Genomic DNA, 15,975 nt, shown 5'->3' with positions numbered 1-15,975 from the left:
ACATCCCCCAATGGAGCTACATGTAGAATATGTTCAGTTACACGTGTGTAAATACTTAGGTAAATTTTATAATCAAAACTTGTGGTCACTGCATGGCAGCCTAAAAGACATTGATGAAAATTTCGGAGTTTTAAAATCACATTTGGTGTACATTTCGCGTTCTAAATATATATTCAAATAAAATCTTATGTTTCATTCACATTTCTTTGGTGGGAACAAAATTTATTTCGTGGACAACAATTCTGTTAATTTAATGGTAACGAATTTTATTTCGTTCATACAAATTTATATATTATGGCCAAATAATCTATTTTAAGGAAACTATTTTTTTTTGTACTAATATTTTTTAGCGGTAATTATGTTTGCTATGTCACGTAATCGAAACTCTTACGCAACCGGATGCTTCGTCAAAACGCTACATATGATGAATCAACGCATTGAGAATACTGTAAGCGGAACCAGTGGTATGTGTATATATTACATTTTTTCTCACATGATGGCAAATTATATATCTATTTCAAACTAATAATGAACATTATATGGCGATTGTTCCTTTAGCTTTTACTGAATTTTGACCCAGATTTAGGCTATGAAACGACATGTTTAATGAAAAAATAGAATAATTGAATCTGTAGTTTGAAAGAAAATCATTTCGAGAAAAGTAATATTGCAGCACATTGTATCATACAAAAACATCGTCCTCTGGTTGGTAATGTAGAACTATAGGTTCGAAAGGAAACGTGATTTTGTGATGAACATAAGTATGTATGCTTGATTATACATTCCATATTTGGTTGTGAAATCCAACATATAATTTCAACATCTGCGTTATTGCAAATACTAGACACTGCCGTTACCCTTCTTACATTTTTATAAAAGGGAGGTGCTTATAACTATGATTAAATGGTGTATAATATTTCACTCTCGACTCATGTTCATTTTATTTTATTCAAGATCACGAAGAAATTATAATACGGCATGAATACTATAGTAGATTCCCAATACCATTTTTGTCTACCGACTTGAAAGATACTTAGCTCTATTCTCCGTACTTTGTGAGATCAAAATTGTCATTTTATTCAAAATCGCGAAAATGTGTTAAAAGGAGTATTGAATCCCATTTTATTCTGTGTTATCCATTCTGAACGGTGATTTTATGAATTCTAAATGTAGCTCTATATTAGGCACTATGTGACTTCAAAGTTTATAACGTTAAATGGGTAAACATTAGGAAAAATAATGTTTTCATTTGTTATTTTGATAAAACGCATTTGTATGCAAGAAAAGGGAGAATAATACTTGCTTACACTAAAAATATTGATTTTTTATAAGATTGGGCAGGAACTCTACAATACTCAAAAATGGCATATTCCCAAGAACTTGCTGATCGCATTCCATGCAGTACTGTCAGTACTTTGATTAGATTGTGGTCGTGAACTTAATGGTATATCCTGAAGCAACCACCGTTATTACCATGAGATATTGTTTAAAGTGAAATAAGCCACTTTAAGTTATTTTTGAGTAAGTCCAGCACTATTAAAAAAAAAATGTGTAGAATCTGTGTACAATAATATCGGGCTCGGAATACCCATATGTTTCAACAACATCCGCTCAGAAAAAATGTGGAAGACACGAGGGCCTGTCTGAGGTAAAGAAAAGGTAAAGATGGTGAGAAGACTGAGATTTCACGAGAAGAAACTTCTTAAGAAAGTCGATTTTATATCATGGGAGGTAGATAACAACTTACACGAGGTCAAAATACTGAAGAAGTATTACATACAGAAGAGAGAAGATTACACGAAGTAAGTACAAAATATAAACAACGATGGATCATATATTTAAATAGATATATTAATTGTAATTTGCTTGAACGAAAGTCTCTGAGTAATACAAGATATAAGTGCATTACAATGCATCTTGATTTAATATGTTTATGGTCATTCTGTAGTTTTTGACTGTCTGAATAACCCATTTGTAACCAGTAACATTGGTTACTTATGATTAACAAGTTAGTTAAAGTTAAATCCTTCTCCATGCCATTTGGCGCAGAAGGCCGGTGCTTATGCAGGGTTTTAGTGGTGCTAAGTGGTCGAGAGTTGTTGACAAACTGAAACAATGTAGATGAAGTGCCTTGTCAAAGTGCACAACATCAAGTGACCACAGTGTGGTTTGAACCAGTGACCTTTCGGTTACTGGCCTAACACCAATGACCACTGAGCCTTGTGCTATGATTAACGAACTACTATATATTTGTGACAGGTTACAAGGGTTATTGAAAACACTGGTTACAAATGAAGGTTATGTAGGTGTTAGGGTTAGGTTAGGCAAGGGCAAGGTTAGGATTAGGGGTTAGGATCAGGGTTAGTTAAGGTTTGGGCTTAAGGTTAGGGTCAGGGATTAGAGTTAGTTACAGCTAGTAAGGATAGTGTTTAGGGTTAAGGTAACTATTGTAACCAGTTTAGTCAGTGTAACCAGATAAAATTAGATGCTCTGTAAATCAGGAAAATTTCTAACACCACTTAACCCTTTGTCAACAAGAGAATACAGTTGTTACTGTTGTAACCATTGTAACCACTGCCACTGTTAAACAGAAAAAGTTCTGTCACCAGTGTTACCCCTCTCACCAAGTGCCGTAATCGCTGTATCTGAATGAAATGCACCTGCCCAGCTGAACAGAATAGAACAAAAATATGGGCATATTTTATGTTTCATAGTTTTCTGAAAACAGAGCTTTGTGAATGGTTACAAAAAGAATGGTGATAAAAGTCAAGACTAATTACTGGCCATATCTTCTGTAGTAATCTTAGTAAAAAAAAAAAAGTGGAAAATGTCCATCTCAATATGGACACAAAGAAATATAATTCCATGTTGTTAAGGTAGGTCCCTACTCAGGATTTTTGTGGTTAAAGTAAGGTGTTTTTTTTCATTTATCAAGTAGAATAATACCTTATGTAATAAAAAAGCCCCAAAACTACATGTCTTATTAATTTACTTTTATCACTAGAGTCTCCAGAAGATGCATACCCCCTTCTTCGATCACATGATTTCAACCAAAATCATTATTTGGCTCATATTAAAAAAATATCAAAGCAAAACAAAATTTTAAATGTTTTAAATTATCATTAAATATGTAAGAAAGTAACAACAAGTGTGATCATCATCATTTGATTGATTAAAATGAAATGAAAATAAATGAAATTAAATGAAATGTTACAATAATGCTATTTCAATTTTTTTTTCATAATTTCACATTTTTTAACTTATCTTAAAAAATTTTATGGTTAAACACAATTTTTAAACTTTAAAATATTAGATTTATGTCTACTGCAACTAAAAAGCAAAAAAAATATCGTACTTCACATGCCTCTTTTTTTCTACGACCTTTAGAACACATATACCCCCTTATCAAATGCAGCTTAAATAAAGTGTCACAAACACAATTTAACAATATATCAGAAAACAGCATTTCATTTGTTTGCTTTGATAAACACTAAAAGTCTTCTTTCAAATCTACATGTATTGAGTACAAATTAATTTTTTGGATAAACAGTACCTTTCCACTGCATATATAAACACAACCGTACTAAAATCTCAGTACAAAAATTCAAGATTTCCAACTATTAGACTCATTGAAGATCAAAACATTTATATACTGGTAGACATTATTTACACTTGACTGCCTCTATCAAATTCAGAATTATCAATTAAACATTAAAAAATTAGAACAAAAAACGGTAAATCTGAACAAATATTGTTTTCAATTTTAAAGCCTATTATACCCGCTAAATTAATGACGCGTCTGAGTAGAAATCTACTTTAATTTATCAGCATATTAAGCTTAATAAGATCTTTTCCCTAAAATGACCAGGTACAATGTAACTACCGGTAGCAGTTCTTTAGTAATCGACATGCTTGATCTGCAAATTGAATTTCATGCTTGAAATACGATTATTGAACTCACAATGGAACATTATATTCTTTTACCATGTACCAGTATATGTTTTCTTGATTTATAAGAAGTATAAAAAAATGGTTGAAAATGTAAAGTTTTTGAATTAAGTTATGCAATACTCAGAGCCATTCTGCAAAATGAATAGACCAGCACAAAGCTAGTTTGTTTTAATCCTCTATAATAGATCTTAATATAAAGAAGTACATCAGATTTCGATGAGTTTATAATATCACATGCCACAAGCTTTGGAGGGTGTAATGTTTTTGATCCTCTGTCAGAATGTCAGTCCTGGATTGATTTTTTTTGGTCAGCACGTTTCCTAAAATTGTCCGACTGCCCACACACCCATGCTTTCACATTACGAGATAATGCTTGTGCCATGTTTACAACGGCTGTATATATATACTGATATACTGGTAGAAGCTTTGGGTTTTTTTCCCCCAGGTTTTTCCATCTGTGAGTTTATTATTAACGAAATTTAACAGTTCTATGTGTTATCATGTCTTATTTTATATCAAACTATATTGAATTTTCTATTCAGCAACCTAGATGTATACCTGGTAAACAAAAATATGACACAATCCTTGTTTACTTACATAACAAAGAATTGGTCAGGCGTTAAAATTTTGTCTGACCATTAATTGGAAATACTTTTCCCCAGGTTTTTCCATCTGTGAGTTTATTATTAACGAAATTTAAAAAATCTATGTGTTATCATGTCTTATTTATATCAAACTATATTGAGTTTTCTGACCATTGGAAATACTTTATGTAAGCATAGTAAATAATAAAATTGGGAAAGTAAAAATTGAAGAAGAAAAAATACTGGTGGTGACCATGCTCCTTTATGGACAACCTGATGGGTAATTTGGCCACCCCGCCTCCTTAAACTCTGCATGCAATCATTGACTTTTATTATGTGTAGCTTTGGCAAGTAATGTGAGAGTGTTGGGTATGTGAGCTTGCACTTTTCTCTTTCATTCAGATATGTTATGAAATAATAACTGAAATATAGATTTATTTTTTTTGCCCCTCAGAACTTGATAACAAATCCGTAAATTGGTCCATCTTTGTTTGAAATGGGTTAAAGTATGGTTATCATGAAATAAAAATGATGTTTTGTAAGGAAATGAAAATTGAAATTTGCAGAAATTGAAGATAAGGAGGTAATTACATGTATTTGCTTAGTTTGCCAATTTACAAAGACTTGGCAAATGAAAGCATTTCTGAACTAAAAACCATGTTGTTTTTGCCACTAACAGGTCCAGCTGTATTCAGTAATAAAGAGTATCTGTTACATATAATAAGACGGGGATTACAAAAAATACATGGAGGAAGACCACCATGATTCTACCCCCAAAATGACATTTTAAGCTTGGAAGATTTTTTTTTTGATTTGTCTGATAACTATTGAATTATTTTTACAGATACAATAAGCTTTCAAGACATGTAAGAGAGCTGGCAAGAAAAGTTAAAGAGTTGGATGTGAAAGATCCATTCAGAGCTGAAGCTACTTCACAACTGTTGGAGAAACTGTAAGTATAGCAAACAGGATAGACCGAGCAAGATAACTTTCTGCCAACAGGTGTTCAGCTCTTCATTATAGGACAAGGAATTTTACATGCTGATTATTTAACTCGTGTTTAATAACTCCAGAGCTCCTTATTTTGTCACATTGGAGGGATTAAAAACCACAGGTTGATGGAATGTAGTCAAATTCCGTATTTTTTAGAATGCTGTAACATGGCTTTGATATGTCCACAGAGTTCCAAAGAATATGACATTTTGGTAATGAAGTTGGTAAACACCTTATCACTTTAAACTGATGTAGGAAAATATTTACAAGATTACTCTTTTGAACTGTCCTTGAGTTTGCATTTAGTTACAACAAGTATTATTATATTTGGAAAAGTAAAAATAAAAAATTTCTGGTTCATGACATTCAGAATATACCAGTACTGGAATACACAGCTAGAAACAGCTCTGCGTATCCAGAAATTAGTCCAACATTGGTATATGCTTTGCTCATAAGAAATTCAAAATGAATGAGAAAGTTCTTGATTAAAAAAATCTTGGAAATTTTTCTTACACTGGTTTATAACTCATGAGGTGGTTGTGAAATACAATGCATGAGGCACTACCTGCCAGAAAGGTTTAAAATATACTGTTGTTACAACAAAATGACCACCACTCACAGGATACCAAGGAACACTCAGATGGCTGCAGCATAGTTTGGTGCAGCTAACTTACATGATTTGCAGATGTATTTGTTGAAAATTTGTCCTGGGAAGTAATGGTAGCATCTCATGAACCAAGCATCAAACTGTCTGGATTTTCTGTTACATGTACTCATTTTCTGTTGTTGATTAATATTGACTAGGAAAACAATTGAATAAGTTTGTGCTGTAGAAGTTATCGACTATTTATTCATTACTCTCAACATTTTGTATAGTACCAGTGCTACTGCAGAGGAAAGTGTTGAATCAATACTTTCTTCAACAGTAGTACTGGTACTATTACTTTTTACAAGAGTATATTCAACACTGTTGATGGTACCCTTGTACATAGGTCAAGTGCTGTCATATTAATACCTTGTTGTACCAAGTACACTTCATTCTTAATTCTTATATACTTGAACGATGAAAGAAATAGTGTCTTCATAATGTACTTAGCCCTTATATGACACAAAAACTACTTTATACCATTATTTGGATTTCAAGTTATATATGAGTTTGTGGAAATGGTTCTTTAGTATCGTAAGTAGATGTACATGTACTCTTCAAATGAATTTGAACAAAACAGAGTTGTCCACCCATTGAAGAGCTCTTCTTTGGAATCCAGCAATTCAGTCAAGAATTTACACTTAGATATCTTCTTTGTTCTAGAAGTGTACAAAAGATGTCAAAAAAAAGAGAAAAAACTTGAGAATATTAAACAACACTGACTTTCATATCCCCTCTTCATCTGTGCATTGGTAGAATTCTTCTGATCCCCAGAGAACTTGCAATTTCTTTGGTTTTCAATATTTTTGATGTGTCTACTTGTGAGTGTTTGTTTTGTCTGATGTTGAATTTATCTTTGGGATCATCTCACCAATAATTGGCATTTCAGAGCTTATATAATCAAGAGTTTTTGTGATGGTTGGGGGGGGGGGGGGGTCCTTTATTATAGTCATCTGTCTTTTCTTTTATCTTTTGGTATATTTTTTCTTTGATTCATTTAATGACTTTCTCAACTGTACTGGTGTCTAAGATTTATGTATTATTTAGCAAAGAGAATTCAAATTCAGTCCTCAATTCTAAGTCTTCTACACCTTTGGAAAAACTTTCTCAAATCAGCATATTATAGTGTATTCTACATATAAAGATTTGATATTTTTGTATGAGAATTGATTGAAAAAGACAGAAAAAGTAAAGATTTTGGGAAATTTATTATTTTCAAAATGTATTGCATTCAGGTAAACAAAAATCCCTGTAGTATTTGAACCCAAGGTCTCAGTTCTACATGTAATCCACTTAACTAAAAAATTAATTAAAAGTAATGCATTGCCTGAAATACATGTAACTTCAAATGACATTTACCAGTCTTTGTTGTGACTGTCATACAATGTGCATTCAGAGGTTTGTAGTACATTTGTACCCTTAAATAATTCTAATTCATTTTCAAATTTTATTTATAACTGATGTTTTTTCGTCCACAGATATTATGTGCTAATGGTGAAATGAAACACTTTTATTTGTAAAAATGTGCCTGTGATTTTGATCAGTGTTTAATCATTTACACATTCATTCAGTCTAAGAATCCTCAACCAAATGAGAGTTGATAAATGAGTGACAATGAATACTGATAAATGAGTGACACTGAATACTGAAATGAATCTCCCTAACTGTATAGAGAATTTCTAAATTGTGGCTATTTATCCTTGTTTAGCTGTTTCTTCTTACAAAGAACAGCAAACAAAACAACACATATATAACCCAGTATATATCTAAATCAGGAGGCCCTATTCATTTCTTGTTTTTGATTATTCATCTCTTATGTTTTCATCTCTTATGTTTTATTTTGTGTTAGTCCAAAAGATAGCTGGTGAGCAGGATCAAAAAAAAAAAAACTACAGGAGCTTCTTCAGGCTTTCTAGAAAATTGGTTTTTCTAACCTTTTCAACCCTGATTCATTTCATTATCTCGAAGATGGCTAATAAAAAAATATTTTGCACATTGAAACAGTTGTGTTAGAGAAGGAAATACTCATATTGTCAACACCACTCATCCAGACCCATTTACAAAATGAAAATTCAAAATTCTTTCTGCCTAACAAGTCTAGAGTTATGGAAAATGAAAAAATCTCTCTCTCTCTCTCTCTCTCTCTCTCTCTCTCTCTCTCTCTCTCTCTCTCTCTCTCTCTCTCTCTCTCTCTCTCTCTCTCTCATTAAACATACACACACACAATCCAAATGATGTAAATAAAACTTTTAAAGGACGGATGATCCATGAAACACTTTGGGTGTCAAAATGTGCCCAAGTACCAGGATTAATAAAATTATCACAGAATTTCCCATGAAAGGCTTAGTTAAAGTGTTAACCACGCTTGGCTGTCACGAGATTGCAGGAGAATGTGAGATTGGGAACAGTTGGCCTGCAATCTAATTTGACAGATACAAGTGATGCAGGGTGGGTGCCTTGTGAGAATTGATGGTGGGGACACGTTCTGTAATCCTATCCTCTGGGACTTCTGGTTACATCAAGTGATGGCTATAATTGAGTTAGTGCAAGAATTTATCTCCAATAAAAATGTAGTCCTCCATAGTTAGACGAGTGATGAGGGCCTAAAAATGAGTTGATTACCAAGTTTAAGTACATTAATATTGTGTAAAAGAGGCATTTTGGTTTCCCAATCAGAATTATTACACATATAACAAAGAAAAGAAGATTAGCCAACACTTGGGATGGGAAAATCTGTGATGGTATGACCAGTGATTGGGAGTAGACAAGAGGGAGACATATTTAGAGCTGTTAACTCAGTGCAAGCAAATCAAAATGTTTACCAATAAACACTTGCAACTACCTAGAGTATAGCGCAAAAGATGCCCATGGGTGTTGTATAAAGGAATTGAGGTACTACATGTCAAAGAATGAAATCAAAAACACACGGGAAAAAGCTGAGAATCTACATCAATAGGAGTGGGGAAGTATTTTGGCTGAAGAAACACAACTGTCTAGAGTATAGAGAAAGGTTGCCCACTGGTGTTGTGAAGGAAAGTACAACTTGAATGGAATGAAAATCGCGGGAAAAGCCGAGGCTCTGTAAGGATAGGATAGGGGGAGCTTTGTGGCTGGACAAATATTGACTTATTAATATTAACTCTTTGTGCTATTGTGCCCATACAGGATGGTCTTTGTTTGAGACAAGGAAACAGATTCTCTCATATCGATAAAGCAGCTAATTGGTTCTTTATGTTACTTTTAAAAAATAAAATATTTCATTTATATCAATTTAGAAAAAATACAAAAAACAGATAATTTAAAATATTTTTGTTAATAGTCCATGGCCTATATAATCATAAATTCCAGATTTTAAGAATTACATGTACATGTATACCGGGTATTTAAGGCAAAATTTCAATTGGATCACCTCTTCAATTTTAATTTTATACATACATGTATGTTACCTTACATACATATATATGACCTTTCACAATTAAGAACCATGTATTGTAAGTCATAGATTTCAATAAGATTTTATAAAATGACCCTAAAGTCAAAACAATTTTTTCTTAAAATCAAAAATAACAACTATTGCTTTGATGTTAGAATGAAGATAAGCAACTATTTGATTATATTGTGATTGACTCGTACAGACTTAAAAATTCCAGAGCTTGCATGTAAACATGTACCATCTTTGTTCCACTACAATATTTTCTATTCTATCTTTGAAAACACTGAGTTTTTATAGCTGCTGATTTTTTGGGAACATCGCAGAACCTGTCAAAATAAATTAGAATCCTTGAAGTGCCACAAACATTTCATTGTGTATTGTGATCATTTGTTTTGGTGGAATTCAGTATCTTTAACACACATTTACTGGTACACCTGTTGAATTTTGCCCGAAAAATACAAAAATAGATTTGCTGAGCTCCAGCTTATTGTTTCCTTATAGTTGTTCTGAGAGAAGTGGTTCAATAATGTACCAGCTTTAAAGTTTTTTGCAAGTGTGTTATCCTTAAAGTGTTTCAACATCTGCAACTAAGGTAAATTACTGTACTACACTGAATACTCTTATAACAGACACCCAAAATTACTGAAACTTTCTCTCCATTTGTTGAGGAGACTTTTGTCCCTACAGTGAGGTTGACCTTTTGACATTTGGATGTCTTTTGTGCCCTGTGACAGTGTCTCCAGAGAGTGGTCAGTTGGACAGGTCTATGACCCCATTGTTGCGGTAACAGGGAGGCTTTGTATTGAGTGTTTCAAAGTTTACAAGACCTGACAGAAGGGTGGTCAATGCTCACCCTCTTCATGTAATCCAATTAGCTCTCCGCGCCATAAAAAAGTCAGGCTGATGCACTGAAGAAGTTCGTCAACTACTGTAGGTGATCAGGGTTCTGAACTCAGTGAATGCCTGTATTAATCTTTTGACAGCAAGTTGCCAGGTTTGTAAGCTCTGAACATAACCTAAGCAAATGAAAAATTCCTCTCTCATTACAACCTGTTAATCTTTGGCAGCAGAGCTACAGCTAGTCAAGAGAGCAGCTCATTATGTTCTTTATTCTTAGATAATCCAATTTTCTGCATTTGATTAAAAAGTAAATATATGTAGCATAAAGAAAACCCCAGGGATGGGAACTGGATCAGGAAATTTATTGTTTTTACCTTTGTAATTCACGAATACTCAGAACTCATTAACTACACATGCATTAGATATCTTATTGAAATTTGATAAAAAGCATGGCTTAATGTCTGTCTGTCTGTAAGTGTCCTTTGTAAGATCATTGTTTAATCGTAAAGTGTAGAATAGTCAAGATCTACTGGACCGTTTACTATTTTAAACTACCTGTACATGTAAGATACTTGATGTTGAATTATGTGACTTCTTCAAATAAATGGAAGCAAACAGTCTTAAATATTTCTCAGTGTGTTTTTAAAAAAGTTCTTAATGAATTATGAGGATTTCAATCCCTTGTCAAAGGGTTTTAAAAGAAAAAAAATTGTATGATGTATGATATGAATAAATTAACAGGTCTAAGATGATGAATTGATATGTATACAGAGGATATTGACAAGGTACACATCATTATTATAGAGAAGTCTCACTATTGTGTGCTCAGGACCCTAGCACGTGTCTGTAACAAAGACACAGACCTGCCGATTTAACCGGGTAAATAACAGTATTCAAGTTAAACCCCTGTTAGGATGGCTAAGCTTTCAAGTTAAACGGTAGGCATATTGTCGTTATAGATGGAAAGCTTTTGATGATGTTTGACTGGGTATTGTGTATTAAGACTTCATTACTCCAAAATTATCGAGATCCTGTTTTTTGAGGATTTCTATAAAACTTTTGTGATCGCCCTAACTTTCATTGAGTGTAAGAGTTTAAGATAAAATTGTTTTTGCTCCCCAAGTTTTTCATTGAATGCTTGAATCTTGAAATTTTGCTCAACAATCAAAAGTATGAATGTGAAAAATTATAGCCAGATTTTTTGTAATCTCAAATTTAAAAAGGAATTGATGATAATTCTAAGTATAGATTGTGAATTGGGCTGTTTTCATTTAGCAATTTTGATGTCGTATCTAGAGATCATGTGATTCTAATTCCGGGTTACGTCAGCTCTGCATATTGCTACAGATATAAATATAAAGAGTATGTAATGAAGAGATGCTAAGTTAATCCACTGAACGTTCTCCAGAAGAAATTCTTTTACAATATTTACTTAATGTAGTTTTCAAATGTGAGAGGCATGCCAGTAGAAAGTTATGTTATTATCATTTGGCAACATCTCATGACCGTCTTCACAAACATTACTCACAGTAAAACTGTAAATATTATAAAAATATTTTAGGGGGAAAGTGATATCTGAGCCTTAGGTTAAATGATGTAATATTTAAATTGATGTCTTGATTTTGGAATGATTGCTTTGAAATTTTTTTTGGAATGGGAGGGGGGGGGGGGGAATAAAAAAAAGTCACTTGTACCTAAAATGTACTATTATTACATCCATGACATTTTGAAAACCTAAAGTTTGATAAAGTCATTCTGTGATATTAACTGAACCATCTTGAAAACTTGCTGTGTAAATGCCCCCCTCCTTTCCCCATTTTTGAAAATTTAAAACTTCTAATTTACTTTTGATAATTTTATCTGACTTATTTTTAGCGATGTTTTTTAAAAGATTAAAACTGGAATTCTGAAGGTAAAATTAAAGAGTTACCAGTACATAAATTGTTTAAAGATATCTAAGCTAGTAAACTTTAATATCTATAATTGAGTTGACACATCTAAACTGTTAGCTATAATTTTCCAAGACCAGCAGAGCAAGTAACCTGAATAATGCAGATAACAGTGTCTTAACATCCAGTACATTGCCGAGCAATGGGCTGTTTGTGTGATGTTTATGAAAATATAACTCCGTGGTCTCCGCTGGCTTCAGTCAAATGTAATTTGTTTGTGATGTGTCTAGCAGCTGTATTACAGCAGTTGATATCTCAGCATGCAAGGGATCTGCCATGCTTCACAGGTCAAAGGTTGCTGACATTGGAGAGCTCTTCAGTGTAGGAGACAAGATTAGTACTAGTAGTTGCATGCAAAGAAGCATGTGTTTTTAATTTAATGGCCACTTAAAAAAGTTCTGGTTTATCCTTTGATAATAACTCGTGTTGTAGGTTTTTAGTTCCTATGGAAACACTTCCCCCCACTTTCCTGGCTTTTTCTTTCATTGTGAATCTTGAATTTAGACATTACTGCTCAATAAGAAACAAGTCTTTTTCTCCTCTCTGTAATTGACTATTTTGCTGGTTGTTATCTGTGGGTTTTTTCCTGGTCTTGGCACCGGATTGTGAGTCTCACAGATGTGCAGTTTGCTGGAGACGCACGATCGTGTGGGATTGACTCATCTGCAGGGTTCGTTTTTGTTGTGATGTGTAAGTTATGCCGATAATAGCTCGACAATAAACATCCCACAGGATCACGATTCCCTAAGAATTCTGTGTATGCATATAGATCATTTAACTATACAATTGTTTTGGCACCTTGTGAATGCAGGCAATAAACAAAAGTAAATGCACTTGTAACATTTATCTCCTTCTTAAATCCAGATTTTATCCTACATGCATCATTATCATACAAGTACGGGTACATGTACTCTTAAACCATGACAGACCCTTGAAAAATTAAGTGAAAACTTCCAAAACCTCCCTTGAAACAACTGTTTGAATTATAAGATGAAACAGATATGATTCTTTCCTTTATAATAAGAGCTGAGCGATTGGAAGAAAGATAACTCTGTCATCAGTCTGTGAGTTGTGTGTCAGCACAGTCATTCATCATAATGTATTACATCCTACTATAAATATAGGAATACTCATCACTTCTTATCTTATTAACATGAGAATCCATTTATCAACATACCAATATGAATCTGGTCTTGGATTCTGTATCATACGATCACATAATCTTGTTCATCACATATCAATTTTTAAAATTTTTTTTTCAATAATTGAAAAAATGATTTGAAAGCTAGGCAATTACAGAAAGATTGTTCATTGATAAAGGACACAAAATAAAATGAAGACATTAATTGATGGGTTTTTTTTGGCTTTGATTACAAACAATAGTTTTGGCTCCAACAGTATCAAATGGATGGCCGTGTGTATCATATCTGTCCTTGGTGCCCCCATACTGTTTACACATAGCCTAGAAAGTGATTAGAAAGAGCTTGACACATTTACTGTTTTAACAGAAGTCTAGCAGAACACATACAGAAAATACCACAAATGTTAAACAGTCGCTGCTTCTGTAGACTCTGCTCATTGGCTGACACAACCCAGATGCCATGACGACAGAGGGAAACTCTCGGTCTGTGAGAGGGGTCCCGGGTCTTGTGACGTTTTCCCATGGCGATCACTTTCAGCTACTGTTTTGTGATGATGGGGAGCGGATGCCGATAGCTCTGATAAGAGTTTTTTGTATACACAGTGTCACTTCCATATGGTATATAGGGAGTGATTTGGCGGCAGAATTTTATCACCCTATCATGTGGTCCTTGTAGTATAAAGGTCGGCATCACCTGACATTGGTCAGAATTTGAGCCACCACTGCCCCCACCCCCTGGGAAGTTGTTGGAGTTTTTATGAAAGAGATTATCATTCTGTGTTTTTGTAGTGGACATCTGGATAAGCTATTCTCCATGGTTTACTGTGTCAGTCTATGTTTACTGGAAAAGATTTATCATGTATTTAATGCCTTTGATTGTTTTGAAGATTTGTTATTCTACATGTAGAAAACATGATATCAATGCCAATGATGATGAGAGGGAACAAGATTAAGATGTGAAGAATATTATGTCAGATAATATGCTTGTACCAATATTTGATTAAAAGTTATGATTAAACAGGTACCATGTAATTTACTTGATACTTTTATGTATAGGTAATAATTTGAATTTTGAGTCATCAATTTGATGGTTTGCAGATACAATATGGGTCTGGTAGAAACCAAGAGAGGTCTGGAACTTGCAGATAATGTGAACGCATCCTCCTTCTGTAGGTAAGTCAAAGAAAGACAACTCAGGCGGTACTAATAAAAAAAAATAGGGTGGGGTGTTGGGGGCGGTGAACTAGAATTAAATTATTTTATTCTTTTTAGACGGAGGTTACCAGTAATGATGGTCAAAAACCACATGGCACAAACACTGAAGGCAGCCACCACATTCATAGAACAAGGACGTATCCTTTGATTTAATATTGTATTGATAGATGAAAAACTGGACTAAACATTTCATTTAAATTCAAATTTGCATTTAATTTTCATAGATTTAAAATTGATTTTCAATCAGTTTGCATGCATACATGAATTATACAGTTTCTACCAATGTTTTCCTGTGAGCTGAGTTCCTTGATGATAAACAGACATTAGAGTCGGCCCGGAGGTTGTTAAAGATCCCGCTTTCTTAGTCACAAGGTGGGTTCACATCTTGGTGTAGGGTGGGAGTTATCTGATAATCATCCATAATAAACATTCCATGTTTTGTAAGGTTATTAAGGTTATACAGGTAAAAGGATAAAAAATCAGCTTTTGTTTAAGCTTGAGAAACCTTTTATTAGATGAATGACTCATAGATAATTTATGCATGCATATTTAAAAAGTTAATGTTTATATTTTATAAAGAAATATGGAAGACTTTGTAACATGGACCGACACATCAGCCATTAAGAAACATGTTTTGGATTACAATGAAATGGTAAGGGTCAAATTATCAATATTGTTGAAAAATTAATACTATGTAATATGAATATTAATTAAAAGTCTCACATTTCTTAATTTACAGTGAGAATGAAATTTCAAAATGTGTTAATTGTATATGTTATAAACTTTTTAATTAGTAGTCATTGTGATTGGCTTTCAGAGAGACGATTTTGATCTGATGAACTGACAGCGGATATTTATGTTGTTGTTATATTATCACGCAAATAAACATGATCTGTTTTCATTATACCAGAGTTAGAATTGTGTATGTACACATTACAAAGAGTTTTATACACAAGATGTTGAATTGTCTTGTACATGAATTTCTCCCTTGATTATATATTTGTCTCTCTCAAGCACTGGCACCTAATGTTTTAAACTTTTCTTTTAATGAAAAAATTCTTTCACCATAATAAATCTTGTACAAAGAATTTTTTATTAAGAGAAAAGATTAAAACGTCAGCTGCATGTGATCTGAAGGATAAAAAAATCATATACATTGTTACAGTATGAAAGTGTCATATGCAGACATGAATACACCGTATAAATTAATTTTAAGAAACATC

At 33.2% G+C, this 15,975-nt stretch overlaps 1 protein-coding gene across 1 annotated transcript; it reads left to right on the top strand.

Moving 5' to 3' along the window:
* Positions 1–1,588: 1,588 nt before the first annotated feature.
* LOC136269451 (U3 small nucleolar ribonucleoprotein protein IMP3-like) lies at positions 1,589–15,656 on the top strand. Its single transcript, XM_011451962.4, has 7 exons — positions 1,589–1,802; positions 5,380–5,487; positions 14,636–14,710; positions 14,810–14,889; positions 15,073–15,124; positions 15,332–15,404; positions 15,570–15,656. The coding sequence occupies exons 1-7, from the start codon at positions 1,666–1,668 to the stop codon at positions 15,594–15,596; spliced, it is 552 nt and encodes a 183-aa protein (XP_011450264.1). The 5' UTR covers positions 1,589–1,665; the 3' UTR covers positions 15,597–15,656.
* Positions 15,657–15,975: the final 319 nt, after the last annotated feature.

The sequence above is a fragment of the Magallana gigas genome, chromosome 2, assembly GCF_963853765.1.
Source record: "Magallana gigas chromosome 2, xbMagGiga1.1, whole genome shotgun sequence".
Classification (NCBI taxonomy): Eukaryota; Metazoa; Mollusca; class Bivalvia; order Ostreida; family Ostreidae; genus Magallana; species Magallana gigas.
Note: the sequence above shows the minus strand (reverse complement) of the source record. Positions and strands in the feature narration are given on the sequence as shown.